At 47.2% G+C, this 16,434-nt stretch overlaps 1 protein-coding gene across 7 annotated transcripts in view; it reads right to left on the minus strand.

Annotated features, from left to right (window-relative positions):
• PAPLN (papilin, proteoglycan like sulfated glycoprotein) overlaps positions 1 to 14,859 on the minus strand; it is a 330,912-nt gene extending 316,053 nt beyond the window's left edge. For 3 of the 7 annotated variants that reach the window (XM_069208929.1, XM_069208927.1, XM_069208924.1), the window contains exon 1: positions 13,201 to 13,656. In XM_069208929.1, the coding sequence (XP_069065030.1) occupies positions 13,201 to 13,254 (54 nt within the window). In that variant the 5' untranslated portion in view covers positions 13,255 to 13,656. Of the gene's footprint in view, positions 1 to 13,200; positions 13,657 to 14,514 lie in introns of those variants that run through there. The other 4 variants (XM_069208926.1, XM_069208930.1, XM_069208925.1 and 1 more) reach the window with 4 other exon arrangements.
• Between the last annotated feature and the right edge of the window lie 1,575 nt (positions 14,860 to 16,434).

A 16,434-nucleotide genomic window follows, 5' to 3' on the forward strand; every position in this document is an offset into this window, starting at 1 on the left:
CCCCTGCTGATGGTATATTTAGGTGGATAACTCTGTAGATGGTATATGTAGATGGTGGGTGCCCCTGTTTATGGTACATTTAGGTGGGTGCCCCTGTTCATGGTATATTTAGGTGGGTGCCCCCGTTTATGGTATATTTAGGTGGGTGCTCCTGTTGATGGTATATTTAGGTGGGTGTCCAGATGATGGTATATTTATGTGGGTGTCCCTGTTTATGGTACATTTAGGTGAGTGCCCCTGTTTATGGTATATTTAGGTGGGTCCCCCTGCTGATTGTAGATTTAGGTGGATGCCTCTGTAGATGGTATATGTAGATGGTGGGTGCCCCTGTTTATGGTACATTTAGGTGGGTGCCCCTGTTCATGGTATATTTAGGTGGGTGCACCTGTTGATGGTTTATCTCAATGAGTGACCCTGTTGATAGCATATTTAGATGAATCTCCTCGTTAAGGGCATATCTTGGGGAATGGCCCTGTTGGGAGTATATCTAGGCGAATTCCCCTGTGGATGGTAATTCTAGATGAATGCCACTGTTCATGGTTTGTTCTGAGTGGGTGCCCCTGTTGATGTTATATCTAGGTGAGTGCCCCTGTTGATGGTATATTTGGGTGAGTGCCCCTGTTGATGGTCTGTTAGGTGAAAGCCCCTGTTGATGGTATGTTTAGGTAGGTGCCCCCTGTTGATGGTATATCTAGGTGAATGCCCCTGTTGTTGGTATGCTTAAGTGGGTGCCCCCTGTTTATGGTGTGTTCAGGTGGGTGCCTCTGTCGATGGTATATTTAGGTGGTTGCCCCTGTTGATGGTATATTTAGGTGAATCCCCCCGTTGAGGGTAAATCTAGATGAATGCCGCTGTTGATGGTATGTTTAGGTGAGTGACCCTGTTGATGGTATATTTAGGTGAATGACCTTGTTGATGGTATGTTTAGGTGGGTGCTCCTGTTGATAGTATATCTAGGTGAATGCCCCAGTTGATAGTATGCTTAGGTGGGTGCCCCTGTTGATGGTATATCTATTTGAATGCCCCTGTTGATGGTATGTCTAGGTGGGTTCCCCTGTTGATGGTATGTTTAGGTGGGTGCTCCTGTTGATAGTATATCTAGGTGAATGCCCCAGTTGATAGTATGCTTAGGTGGGTGCCCCTGTTGATGGTAATTCTAGATGAATGTCCCAGTTGATGGTTTGTCTAGGTGGGTGCCCCTGTTGATGGTAATTCTAGATGAATGTCCCAGTTGATGGTTTGTTCTGAGTGGGTGCCCCTGTTGATGGTATATCTAGGTGAATGTCCCTGTTGATGGTATGTTTAGGTGGGTGCCCCTACTGATTGTATATTTAGGTGGGTGCCCCTGTCGATGGTATGTTTAGGTGGGTGCCCTTACTGATGGTATATTTAGGTGAATTACCTTATTGGTGGTATATTTAGGTGGGTGCCCCTGTTAATGGTATATTTAGGTGGATGCCCCGTAGATGGTATATGTAGATGGTGGGTGCCCCTGTTTATAGTACATCTAGGTGGGTGCCCCTGTTTATGGTACATTTAGGTGGGTGCACCTGTTGATGGTATATCTAGATGAATGCCTCTGTTGATAGTATATTTAGATAAATCTCCTCGTTGAGGGCATATCTTGGTGAATGCCCCTGTTGGGAGTATATCTAGGCGAATGCCCCGGTTAATGGTAATTCTAGATGAATGCCCCTGTTGATGGTTTGTTCTGAGTGGGTGCACCTGTTGATGGTATATCTAGTTTAATGCACCTGTTGATGGTATGCTTAGTTGGGTGCCCCTGTTGATGGTATACTTAGGTGGGTGCCCCTGTTGATGGTATATTTAGGTGATCCCCCCGTTGAGGGTAAATCTAGGTGAATGCCCCTGTTGATAGTATGCTTAGGTGGGTGCCCCTGTTGATGGTATATTTAACTGGGTACCTCTGTTGATGGTATATTTAGGTGGGTGCCCCTGTTGATGGTGTGCTTTGGTGGGTACCCCTGGTGTTGGTATGCTTAGGTGGGTGCTCCTGTTGATGGTATGCTTAGGTGAGTGCCCCTGTTGATGGTATATTTAATTGGGGACCCCTGCTGATGGTATGTTTAGGAGGGTGCCCCTGTTGATAGTATGTGTAGGTGGGTACCCCTGTTGATGGTATATCTAGGTGAATGCCCCTGTTGATTATATATTTAGGTGGGTGCCCATGGTGATGGTATATTTAGGTGGGTACCCCTGTTGTTGGTGTGCTTTGGTGGGTGCCCCTGTTGATGGTGTGCTTTGGTGGGTACCCCTGTTGATGGTATGCTTAGGTGGGTGCCCCTGTTGATGGTGTGCTTTGGTGGGTACCCCTGTTGATGGTGTGCTTTGGTGGGTACCCCTGTTGATGGCGTGCTTAGGTGGGTGCCCCTGTTGATGGTGTGCTTTGGTGGGTACCCCTGTTGATGGTGTGCTTTGGTGGGTGCCCCTGTTGATGGTGTGCTTCGGCGGGTACCCCTGTTGATGGTATGCTTAGGTGGGTGCCCCTGTTGATGGTGTGCTTTGGTGGGTACCCCGTTGATGGTGTGCTTTGGTGGGTACCCCTGTTGATGGTATGCTTTGGTGGGTACCCCTGTTGATGGTATGCTTAGGTGGGTGCCCCTGTTGATGGTGTGCTTTGGTGGTTACCCCTGTGATGGTATGCTTAGGTGGGTGCCCCTGTTGATGGTATATTTAGGTGGGTACCCCTGTTGATGGTGTACTTTGGTGGGTACCCCTGTTGATGGTGTGCTTTGGTGGGTACCCCTGTTGATGGTATATTTAGGTGGGTGCCCCTGTTGATGGTATATTTAGGTGGGTACCCCTGTTGATGGTATGCTTAAGTGGGTACCCCTGTTGATGGTGTGCTTTGGTGGGTACCCCTGTTGATGGTATGTTTAGGTGGGTGCCCCTGTTGATGGTATGCTTAGGTGGGTGCCCCTGTTGATGGTGTGCTTTGGGGAGTACCCCTGTTGATGGTATGCTTAGGTGGGTGCCCCTGTTGATGGTATATTTAGGTGGGTACCCCTGTTGATGGTATGCTTAGGTGGGTGCCCCTGTTGATAGTATGTGTAGGTGGGTACCCCTGTTGATGGTATGCTTAGGTGAATGCCCCTGTTGATGGTATATTTAGATGAATGCCCCTGTTGATGGTATATCTAGTTTAATGCCCTTGTTGATGGTATGCTTAGGTGGGTGCCCCTGGTAATGGTATGTTTAGGTGGGTGCCCCTGGTGGTGGTATATTTAGGTGGGTACCCCTGTTGATGGTGTGCTTTGGTGGGTACCCCTGTTGATGGTATGCTTAGGTGGGTGCCCCTGTTGATAGTGTGCTTTGGTTGGTACCCCTGTTGATGGTATGCTTAGGTGGGTGCCCCTGTTGATGGATTTATTTAGGTGGGTGCCCCTGTTGATGGTATATCTAGTTTAATGCCCCTGTTGATGGTATGCTTAGATGGGTTCCCCTGCTGATGGTATATTTAGGTGGGTGTCCCTAGAGATGGTATGCTAAGGTGGGTGCCCCTGGTGATAGTATGCTTAGGTGGGTGCCCCTGTTGATGGTATATTTAGGTGGGTACCCCTGTTGATGGTGTGCTCTGGTGGGTACCCCTGTTGATGGTGTGCTCTGGTGGGTACCCCTGTTGATGGTATGCTTAGGTGGGTGCCCCTGTTGATGGTGTGCTTTGGTGGGTACCCCTGTTGATGGTATGCTTAGGTGGGTGCCCCTGTTGATGGTATATGTAGGTGGGTACCCCTGTTGATGGTATGCTTAGGTGAATGCCCCTGTTGATGGTATATCTAGTTTAATGCCCCTGTTGATGGTATGCTTAGGTAGGTGCCCCTGGTGATGGTATGTTTAGGTGGGTGCCCCTGTTGGTGGTATATTTAGGTGGGTACCCCTGTTGATGGTGTGCTTTGGTGGGTACCCCTGTTGATGGTATGCTTAGGTGGGTACCCCTGTTGATGGTGTGCTTTGGTGGGTACCCCTGTTGATGGTATGTTTAGGTGGGTGCCCCTGTTGATGGTATGCTTAGGTGGGTGCCCCTGTTGATGGTGTGCTTAGGTGGGTGCCCCTGTTGATGGTGTGCTTTGGTGGGTACCCCTGTTGATGGTGTGTTTAGGTGGGTGCCCCTGTTGATGGTATATTTAGGTGGGTACCCCTGTTGATGGTATGTTTAGGTGGGTGCCCCTGTTGATGGTATGTTTAGGTGGGTGCCCCTGTTGATGGTATATTTAGGTGGGTGCCCCTGTTGATGGTGTGTTTAGGTGGGTGCCCCTGGTGATGGTATGTTTAGGTGGATGCCCATGGTGATGGTATATCTAGGTGGATGCCCCTGTTGATGATATATTTAGGTGGGTGCCCCTGTTGGTGGTATATTTAGGTGGGTGCACCTGTTGGTGGTATATTTAGGTGGGTGCCCCTGTTGGTGGTATATTTAGGTGAGTGTCCCTTAATTGCTAGATTGGCACTAGGTTGCGGCGGCCCAAGGTGCCCTCAGCTCTACTGTTAACACTGCCTTGTAACTAGAAACCCCAGGAATGGATGCACAGCGCCCACCTGGCGGGTATGTAGCATGTACATGCAATGGATTGCAAAGTCCAGTCCTAGATGGAAAGCCATGGAGGACTGTGAGATAAAGTGGGTGCAGAAAGAACAAAAGTAGATGAGACATTCTCGTGGCAAAAGAGCGTCGCCAGGGACTCCAAGGGTCTGTTGGAGTAAAAGTCGCACAGAAGCGAGGGAAGTGTGGGAGGCAAGCTGGGTACACTTGGTTGGGATGCTGCTTGAAGAGCAGGGCTCTCAGCTCTTTTCTGCAAGGCATGGTGAGGGTGTAGTTTAAACTTCTGCTGGAATGGTGATCCAGATTCTTGGAGCAGAGCTGAGAAAGCCCGGTTCCTTCCATCTCTATAGAACATCTCCTGGTCTCTAGCCTGCTGGAGAAGAAGCTGTGGGCACAGTTTGAAAGCCACGCCCTGGCCATGGACCACAAGTCAAAGTGGGGATGCAAAGGGTAAGAATGTAGGATAGGTAAAGGTGGTGGCGGCGAGGAAACTAGACTTAGAAAGGCCTGTGGGCTCTGGCTGGGGCAGACCTAAGGTAAGCCGGGGACCACGAAGAAGCCACCTTGTCCATCAGGGATGTGGAATGTAAGTCCAGGAGGGCAGGATCTGTGCCAGAATCAGGGATATCCATTTAGATAACTATTAACATTAAAGGAACTAATTTGCATAGTTAATGGTCACCCTACAAGTCTGACATGGGTCTGACTCTCGTGAACCAGCAGCGGGGGAGAGGGGGGGCTGGTGCTCTTTTCTCTAGGGGGGGCCTTTCTGTGCTCGAGACAAGGTCCCACAAGAAGAACACCTGTATATTATGTATTCTTAAAGTCCATCCCAATCTCCAGATGCAACTGTGTCCTCTCTAGCTACGAAATGTTTTATATACAACTTGTAAAGCATCTTGACACCCTTTGGGCGCTTTGTGTGCAAAGTAAAACCACAAAAGTGAACAAACAAGCTTTGGCAAAGGTAATAGTTCCGGAGTAGGGAACTACCTTTTCAGACGTCTCAGTGCTTCTTCAGTTTTGTCATAATTTTTGTAAAACTTAATTGATGGTAAAACTGCCCCCCCCCCCCCTCGCCAATATAAAAAAAAAGATAAAAGCAAAAATTATTTTTTTGGTCACAAAAAGCAAATATTGCCATTGTGGTCTCTGGCTTTGAAGAAAGATACGCTGATGGTGGATGTGCTCCTTGTGAAAAAGCAGAATGCTGTCACTCACAGTAAAGTTGGCCAACTACTGAAGTGTGGTGACCCATTGACCATGCTGTAGTGGGTAGAAGAAAAACATGAATGACACAATAAGAGACCAATGGAGGAAAAGGGTTTGTTGAAATGTTGAAAGCCACTATAAGAAAAAAAAACAATTATATATATATATATACATATATATATATATATATATAAATATATATATTTATTTATATACAGTATATTTATATACTAGTATATATACTAGTTTCCATAGGAAAAGCTTTTTTTTTTACTTGGCTATATCTTTGGCGCTGTTTGATGAGAAAAGGGGGGGCTCAAAAAAAGCTTTTCCTATGGAAACTAGTATATATACTAGTAAATAAATATACTGTATATAAATATATATATTTATTTATATACAGTATATTTATATACTAGTATATATGCACTAGTTTCCATAGGAAAAGCTTTTTTTTTACTTGGCTATATCTTTGGTGCTGTTTGATGAGAAAAAGGGGGGCTCAAAAAAGTGCATTTCCCATGTAAATTCCCATAAGGATTTTGAACATGGCTACAGCCCAAATCACTGGACAAAATTACACCAAATTTGGCAGAAATGTATCTCTTGGTCTAGAAAGCACGCCTTTTGTTATTTGTGTAAATCCGTTCAGTAGTTTTCAAGAAATGAAAGGAAATACAAATTTGTATATCTAGGGTCGTGACAAATTTGCAAATACTCCCCATCTCCTGCAGAGGTCTGATTGGCTGCCAACACTTCAAGCATGAAGTGTTGGCAGCCATTTTGGCACTGGGACTCAGCTGAGCCCCAAACAAAAAGATTTAAAATAGAATTGAAAGAGGACAGGGTAGGAATACCCAATCCCCCTAGCCTTGGTCCTGGGGTTCCCTGACACCTGCCAATTCCTTTTTTTTTTAATGTGGCAATTTTTTTTCAAAAACAAGTGCAGGCTTATGTTTTTTAGCCCTGGGGAGGCGGTGGTCTCTGGGGCTTAAAACAGCCCCAGGAAGGAGTCTGTTCGGCCTCCTCCATTAATGCAATAAAGCCCCGGGGAGGTGGTAGTTCCCAGGGGTCATTTAAACCCAAGGACAGGGGTCTGCGTGGCCTCCTCCTAAATTAATATTAAGTCAGGGGAGGTGGTGGTTCCTGGGACTCTTTAAAGCTCTAGGAGGGTGGCCCTGTTTTCCCCCTCTTCCTTTTGTATTATATATTTGGCTATGCCCCTGGGACCTGGCCCACCTGGGGGCATTCTTTTGAAAGATGCGTGGGAGCCCACGCTTGTTTTTTTGAAAATGTGTGCTGTGAATTTAGAAATTTGCTGCAAATTCGCAGCAAACATGTTTTTAAAAATGCTTTTTTGCCTTGTTAGGGTTCCAGGGGCACCCCATCACCAAGGCTAGAGTGTTAGGGTATTCCTAGCTTAGCCACTTCTCTTTTGGTTCCCACGGCTGAGTGTGACACAGGGGTGACTGCTTAATGGGGTTGTGGCGGTGGGCGGCGATTTCGGTTGGAATTCAGAGATCAGTCGTATTAGGATGGTCTTAAGACCGCCAGCACTGACTGCCGAAGTCGTGGTGAGGGTCATAGTTAAACAAACACAAAGGTTAAAGTTATAGTTGCTGGAAAATGTCAGTTTAAACGTAAGATTTTGAACTAAAAAAACACTAACATTCACCAGATATAGTTAACTGGTTAACTGAAGTAACTATAACTTACCCATTCACCATACACAGTGTTGTCATCAAGGATGTCATTTCAGGTGTCATCAGTGGTCTCATTTCAGGTGTCATCAGTGATGTTATCAGTGATGTCGAAGAACATGTCATGAGTGATGTAATATGTGAGGTCATAAACAGTGCATGATGAAGGCTCAAGTTGTAGATAATTCAGTATTTCTAGTTTTTTTATGTAAATGAAGATGTTTTTTTAAGTATGCAACTATGCGAACCCCTGAACCGCAGGCAACCAACACCCGTCCACGTACAGCTAGGCAGGCCCTGCACCATCGGCCTGTACGCGGCTAACACCACAGACACCCACACCCTCTTTCTTTAAAAAAAAAAAGTTTCCCGACCCCGTAGGACTCTCAAGGGAGAAGTCAGCTCTCACCATGTCTTCCCGTGAGACTCTCTCGGGAGCACAGGGAGCCGCCCAGTCTTCCGCAACTATCCCACGGGATTACGGCCACCTCTTCCACAAGGTCCAGGCGGTCATGGTGTGCCTATCCTGCCCCCTACACTTTATTGTTTTTTCAGGGCACACCCATGTCCTGTAATGGCAGCTGCACATTTCTCTTTATGTTGCGGCCAGCCAATCAGAGTTCAAGCCTCTGCAGGACTCAGGAGTTCTCACTCCGCAGGAGCGAGGCGGCTGATGGGGAAAAAATGGCCCTTTGGCAGTGCTTAACTTGAGCCAGTGGTTGCCGGTGGAGCCCACCTGCACTCATGTTTGGGGACTAGCACTTATTTTTCCTCATTGGGCATTTCCCGGAGGCAAGAGAGGGAAAAACAAACAAACAGGAGAGAAGGAGAAAGAAAGATGGAAAACCTGTGGCAAAAGGAGAAATAAGGCACCCGCAAGACTGACATAAAGGTGCAGGAGGGGGGGCGGTAGTCAATTAAAGAGGCATGAAGTGGATTCCAGTCCACCAGCCTTGGTATTCAGTGCACTGATATATAATAGCACTGGCCCTGAACTTCTGAGCAGAGTTTAAGCTACCAGCACTCATTCTCTCACAAAATAAGAACTGCCTCTCAGCAAATCAGATTGTTCTATTATTTCAAGTTGGGTACCCCTTGGATTCCCTCAAGAGTCCTGCAAACCAAACCGTCCAGATAGCTAGACATTTTTTCCCAGTACTTTTTATTAACAAGACAATTATGACCACATACTGCGGAATCATAAGTGGGCATATTATATAGCATCATTGAATTACCAATGCCCCTGCCCCTCTCCCGTTCCCTTAAACTACACATCCGGACTCTTCAGCGTGTCTCTAGACTACCACTCATCTTCTTCTTCAGGCCTGTGCAGGGTCCCACAAGTATTGTCCCTATAGGCGTTCCAGTCGCTCCAGATTCCCCCCGTTGTCGGTGGCGGCCTCTGACTTCGTAAACCACCCGTTCAGCCACCATGCACCAGTCCATGTCATGTTTCCAGGCCTCTAAGCCCAGGGGTTGGCTAGCTCCCCATAACCCAGCAAAGTTCCTTCTGGCCACCACCAGCCCCATTGTCGTCCGTAGTGGAGGGGTTCTCGCGGCTCTGGTGTCTCCCCAAATACTTAGTACGCACTGCTTCACAGAGAGGCTCACACCCTCCCCACCCATCTCTTCTAGGCACTCTACAACTACCGTCCAGTAGCGTTGCACCGCCAGGCAGTCCCACAGTATATGTAAGAAGGTGCCCGTTTGGCCACAACCTAGGGTGACCAGATTTTGAGGAGCAAAAACCGGGACAGGTCAGACATAAAAGAAGGACTAAAGACTTTACTCTCACTTTCATATCTGGCCTGTCCTGTTTTTTTTGCGTGCCTTTGTGAATGTGTGCGTATACATGAGTTTGTTTATAGTTATATATATATATATATATATATATATATATATATATATACATATATATATATACACACACGCGCACACATTTGCAAGACTACCTATATAAAATTAGCTATGGCTTGACCTGCACCCCCAACAATCCCCACCCACCTCTCTCTGCTCCCCACTCTGTCTCTCTGCTGGGAGTAGACAGGAGACTGTGTTGCCTGACAGTAACAGATAAATTACTTTAATTATTTCATACTTTGTAGGTGTCTGTTAAAGGACAGCATACATTTAACTTATACTTCCCTAGTTGATCTGACCTTGTCCCAAAAACCGGGACAGTTATTTAAAATTAAGAGAAGCGTCGGGACTCCGGGAGAGTCCTCTAAAAACCGGGACTGTCCCGGGAAATCCGGGGCGTCTGGTCACCCTACCATAACCACGCAGGCAGGTCGCGAGTAGAATTCGCAGCTGGATGAGTAGAAACCCTGATCATAAAGCCACCTCCCTCGGGACTGCCAGGGCCTCCCCCCACTCCCCATCCTCAAAGCCTCCCATCTCCTGGTCCCATTTTTACTTCCACTGGATGAGGGTGTCTGGTGCATTATGAAGGATCTTTCGTAGGTCAGGGGCGTGGCCTGCCTGGGCAATAGCCCATCTAGCAGTCTGTCTTCTAGGGGTCAGGCAGGACCGGTCGTGGCGCAGGACACATTTGCATATATCTAAGCCTCCATAGGGGCTAGGTGGTATTCCTGTCTGAGATCTTCCCAAGGGGTAATGCTGCCCTGCGTCTAGATACCCCCACTTTCGAGATGCCCATAATGTCCCACCTGTCAACCCCCAATTGCCTCCACAGTTCCCTAAAACTCTGTGTCCCAGAGTGGGGTCGCCAGTGTCACCTTACTTTTCCACCTCAGAGATTCTGTGACCCGGTGCCACACCTGCACCACCGCCCTCGTGGGCCATATCCACAAATCTGGAACCTTAATTTGTCAAAAATTACTGAACGAATTTACCCCAAATTACAAATGCGCACTTTCTGGCTTAAGTTGTAGTTAGTTCAGTAAACTCCAGTATTGGATCACTTCAATGGTTTTGTAATGTCATTGTGTTATTTCAACATGTGACTATAATGTCACTTTAACCTTTGTCATTTCAGGGCAAAACAAATATATACATACATATATACGTGTGTGTGTGTGTATATATTTATATACATATATATATATACACTTTGCTTAAAATGTTTAAAGCTGACTTTATATGTGTACCTATATAACTGTATAAATATAATTAGATATATGCAGCCATACTTATATAACTGTATAAATATAATTAGATATATGCAGACATACCTGCATATAAAGTCAGATTTTAAACTTTTAAGTAAATAACGCGGCTTTGAAACGAAAGGTGGTTGGAGGAATTAATGTGGGGTAGCTCACACTACCTGATTATTATTGTGTCGCTTCCAGGTACATTCAGAACCTCTGGTGGTGGGCGCTATGCCAGTAACAGACTACTTTTGCCTCGGGGTACACAATATATATTTTTTAATAACTTTGTTAAGACATCTCAGCAAGTGTCTATGGTGCTGGCACTTCTTAGCAAGTCTGCAATGCACTTCAAGAAACAGATTCAGCACTTCTCTGCAACAATTTTTCCAGGACATCCCCGGCACTTTTCAGCCGTCTGCAATACATTTACCAGGGGAGTCCCAGCAGTTCTGAGCAGCTCTATGATACACTTAATAGGGAGGCCCCAGCACTTCTGAGCGACTCTGCAATATATTTACTAGGACAGACCCTGCACTTCTCGGCAGCTCGGCAATACATCTACTAGGGCTGCCCAGGCACTTTTCAGAACTTACGCGATACGTTTAGTGGGAAAACCCAGGCACTTCTCCGCTTCTATGCAATACTTTTAGTAGGACATCCCCTGCACTTCTTACCACTTCTACATATAGCCCGATCCCTTTCATACAACAGGTCTGCAGGTAGTGGAACAATTTTAATCAGTTTTATACAGATATGAAAGACAGTTAATGGGCACTGCTATACATTTACTAAACCAGTAGAAGTACTTATGTGTAGGTCTGCAATACACTTAATAGCAAGGTCTCAGTACTTCTCACCAGCTCAATAGCACTTTCAGCGCGACGGTACCAGCACTTGTCACCAGCTCTACAACACTTTCGAAGAGACAGTGCCAACACTTGTCACCAGCTCTGCAACACTTTCGAAGAGACAGTGCCAACAATTGTCACCAGCTCTGCAACACTTTTAGTGGGGCAGTACCAGCACTTCTCAGCACCTCAATACAACTTTCAAAGGGAAAGTACCGGCACTTCTCTGCAGCTCTACAGCGCATTCAAAGGGACAGTACCAAACCATCTGATCAGCTGTACAGCACTTTCAATGGGACAGTGCCAGCACTTCTCACCAGCTGCACATCATTCTCTGAGTGACAGTCCCGGCACTTGCCATAAACTTTACAACACTTGCAACAGAACAGCCCCAGCACTTGTCATAAACTCTGCAGCACGTTCAAAGGTACAGTACCAGCACTTGCCATAAACTTTACAACATTTTCAAAGGAACAGTTCCAGACATTGTCATAAACTCTAAAACACTTTCAAAGGGTTAGTACCAGCACTTCTTACCAGATGCACATCACTTTCAAAGGGACAGTACGAGCACTTCTTACCAGATGCACATCACTTTCAAAGGGACAGTACGAGCACTTCTTACCAGATGCACATCACTTTCAAAGGGGCAGTACGAGCACTTCTTACCAGATGCACATCACTTTCAAAGGGACAGTACCGGCACTTCTCTGCAGCTCTACAGCGCATTCAGTGGGACAGTGCCAAACATTCTGATCAGCCCTACAGCACCTTCCATGGAACAGTACTAGCACTTCTCCGCAGCTCTCCAGCACCTTCATTCGGACAGCCCCAGCTCTTCTTACCAATCGACGTCACTTTTAATCAGACAGTCCCAGCACTTCTCATAAACTCAACAGAGATTTCAGTTCGAAAGTACTGCACTTTTCTGCTGCTCTACTGCACTTAAATTGGGACACTACCAGCACTTTTCAGCAGCTCTACGGTGCTGTGAATGGACAGCACCAGCACTTCTTTGCAGCTCTAATGCACTTTTATTGGGTCAGTGCCAGCACCTTTCTGCAGCTCTACAGCACTTTAATTAAAACAGTTCCCCGCTTTCAATAAACAGTACCAGCACTTCACAGCAGGTCTGCAGCGCCTTCAGAGAAAGTTACCAACACTTCTCAGCAGCTGTATTGGGCTTTCACTGAAAAATACCAGCACTTCACAGCCGTTCTATGCCGCTTTCAATCAAAAGTACCAGCACTTCCCAGCAGCTCTACGCCGCTTACAATGAAAAGTACCAGCACTTCCCAGCAGCTCTACGCCGCTTACAATGAAAAGTCCCAGCACTTCCCAGCAGCTCTAGGCCACGTACAATGAAGAGCACCAGCGCTTCACAGCAGCTTTACAGCGCTTTCAATAAACAGTACCAGTACTTAACAGCAGCTCATACAGCGCTTTCAATAAACAGTACCAGCACTTCACAGCAGTTGTACACCACTTTCAATGAAAAGTACCAGCACGTCACAACAGTTCTACAGCGCTTTCAATAAACAGTACCAGCACTTCACAGCAGTTATATGCCGCTTTCAATGAAATGTACCAGCACTTCACAGCAATTATGCTGCTTACAATGAAATGTACCAGCACTTCGCAGCAGCTCTACGCTGCTTACAATGAAAAATACCAGCACTTCACAGCCGTTCTATGCCGCTTTCAATGAAAAGTACCAGCACTTCACAGCAGCTCATACAGCGCTTTCAATAAACAGTACCTACCAGCACTTCACGGCAGCTATACTCCTCTTGCAATGAAAAGTACCGGCACTTCATAGCAGCTTTGCACCGCTTTCAATGAGAAGAACCAGCAAATCACAGCAGCTCTACGCCACTTTCAATGAAAAGTACCAGCACTTCACAGCAGATCTACTGCTGCTTTCAATGAAAAGTACCAACACTTTACAGCAACTCTATGTCTTTTTCATTGAAAAGTACCAACACCTCACGGAAGCTCTACGCCGCTCGCAATGAAAGTACCGGCACTTCATAGCAGCTATACACCTCTTGCAATGAAAAGTACCGGCACTTCACAGCAGCTATACACCGCTCTCAATGAAGAGTACCAGCACTTCTCAGCATGTGTGCAATATCAGACTGAGGTACTCCCCGCAGACTGCGCAGCCTGGCTCGTGGCGTGGAACCAGCCCTTCCCAGTAGCCCCGGGTGTTGTGAGGCAAGGAACCACGGCTTGTAACACGATATTTATTTTCTGCCAACTGTACACAAACACTTCCTGGTCTGGAGAGTAATTGCTGCCAGCCCCTTTCCTAATCCTAATAGTTAAAATGTTGACATAACTTCAATCCCAGCTTCACCAGGGACTGGTGTTGTGTGACCCAGTGCATGCCCTTTGTCTACCAACATCGGATGTTCTTAAAAACACCGGCGTGACGTCAAGCGTGATACGTGAAGAGTGAACCAGATACACGCACAAAACCAAAACCGTGCTCAGAAATACGGTGTCTGGAAATGTAGGTGTGTTTTGTTCCCCTTTTACCAAAATGGAGATGCTTAGGTGCGAAATGCCACTAAAGAACAATATGACTTGGGTTCAAATCTTGGCTCCTCTGTAGACGCAAGGAAAATCCACTCTTATTGTGGCGCAGTTAGTGAAAACTAGGAGTGTTTAGAAACAGGTAGCTCCAAAGATGAGCGCTATAAAACTGGGACATTCTGTTCAGCTTAGAAACTGCACCCTTCACTTTCTCAGGGTGTTCGACGCAGACTCACTCGTTAGGTTAATGCCCCCCCGGTGCTGAGATTAGTGCACAAATGCTGTTCGCATGTTTGAATCCCAGGAGGGCTACCTCAGCCCTCCATCCTTATAGCGTCGATTTCACCAGTATCACTATGAGTGCTGTGTGGAGAAGCGAGTTATTGTTAAATGGGGTGTATTTACCACACTGCAGGTTGCAAACACCTGGCCCTGCACTCCAGAGCTAGTCAAGAAGCTACCCCCAGGTAGAGGAGCAGGAGGGGGAGGGGGTCAGAGGAGGAGGTGGCTCCCGCCTTCCTTTCAGGGATGCGTCTTACCTCAGGCGTGTGGACACGTGGTGGCCAGGTGTGGGGTGCAGACCCCCTGGTGCCTCTTGATGCCCCTCAGGTCCCGGTGCAGTCACGCAGGAGGCTCCCTCCCCCCTGGCAGAGCTGGCCTGGCAGAGAGGCACCGAGCACTTCTCCACAGGCGCCAAGACGACGGGAAGCTGCAACCGGCTCGGACTCCTCAGGCGCGCTCTTTCCCTTCACACACTGTTTTAAACAGAGCAATAAGTTACTGGCTGGGTGTGGCTTCTCGGCTTGGTTTATGGCAGCCCCCGGGGGACACGGGAGCTGTGAGAAAGAGGAACGCAGCAGCGTGTCTGTCAACCTGGGACAGACAACCGAAGGCCAGTGAGCGCGGCGGGGCGGTCAGGCAGGGGCGTGGCTTCCGCTTGTGCAGCATGTGCAGTGGCACCGGGGCCCACGGAACCTTGATTCTTGTTGTATTTCACAGTCCAGACACCAGCCAGGGGCCCATTTCCTTCATTGAGCTGGTGCCCATGAAAACACTGGCTACGCTAATAGCATCAGGGACCGGGCATACTCCTCCCTGGTAGGGGCAGGCAAGGAGGCCACGCCAAGGTATTCACACAGCCACATTCACAAAGCCAGTTACTTGTGTAAATCTGGGTTACAGGTACAGGCTGGATTTACAAGTGCAAGGTATTCACAAAATATGCTTTGCAAGTGTTAGACCTGTCAGCCCTTGGCTGGTTTCCTCTGTCTTTTGGCTTCTGGAGAAGTGTGGCTCAAAGGTTAGAGCAGCAGACCCTGATGCAGAGGTCTGGCCCAGGACCAGACCTGATAACTCTCACCTCGGTGCCAATCTAATCATGGGTAACACTATGTAACTCTGGGCAGTAGCTTGCCTAATCTCCTCAACGCCCTGGGATGCCTGCCTTCCCTTTGGGGGTGCCCAGGAGTGGGCACTTCGCAGGGAAAGCCAGGAAGGGTTCCACAGTGGTATGCATACAGCGGAGGGTAAAACAAGTACAAAGTTTACAAGTTTCTGACCTTCTGTTTTGATCCTGTGCTGAATTTCGTTTTTGCTGGCTTTAGGACTCAGGGCACTTTACCACTACCCACCAGTGCTAAGTGCTCCCAGTCTAAATGGTAAAAGTGATTGGTTTATCCACGACTGGCATTTTTGATTTACTAGAAAGTTCCTAAAAAAGTGCACTATCTGTTCCTAGGGAATGTAAATCTAATGCTACTGGTGGGCCTGCAGCACTGATTGTGCCATCCATGTGAGGAGCCCTGTAAAACATATCTCAAACCTGCCACTGCAGCGTCTGCTGTGTGTGCAGTTTTGCACTGCCATTATGGCCTTGCAAGTGCGCCCACCTGCCAGGCCCAAACCTTCCCTTTTACTACATGTAGGTCACCCCTAAGGTAGGCCAAAGGCAGCCCCATGGGCAGGGTGCAGTGTATTTAAAAGGTAGGACATGCACTGGTGTGGTTTTCATGTCCTGATAGTGAAATATTGCAAAATTTGTTTTTCACTATTGCAAGGCTCTCCCATAGGGTAACATGGGGATTGCCTTGAAATAGCTTTTAAGTGCAATTTCCCATTGGGAGCAGATGGAGTGATAGAGCTTGGGGTCTCTGAACTCACAATTAAAAAATATATCTTTTGGTGAAGTTGGTTTTTGAATTGTAAGTTTGAAAATGCCACATTTAGAAAGTGGGCATTTTCTTGCTTAACGTTTCTGTGCATCTGCCTGGCTGTGGATTACACATCTGCGTCAGGATGACAGTTGGGTTGTTTGTGAATTCACTCTAGACAGTCACACAAACGGAGCTGAGGTGTGCCCTGCATATACTGATGAGTCTTCCTGAGCTAGAGTGGTGGGAGGAGCTGACACTTGCACCTGATAAAGGGCTGTGCCTGTCCTTACACAACGCAGTCTTCAA

Source organism: Pleurodeles waltl, chromosome 9, assembly GCF_031143425.1.
Source record: "Pleurodeles waltl isolate 20211129_DDA chromosome 9, aPleWal1.hap1.20221129, whole genome shotgun sequence".
In the NCBI taxonomy this organism is placed as follows: Eukaryota; Metazoa; Chordata; class Amphibia; order Caudata; family Salamandridae; genus Pleurodeles; species Pleurodeles waltl.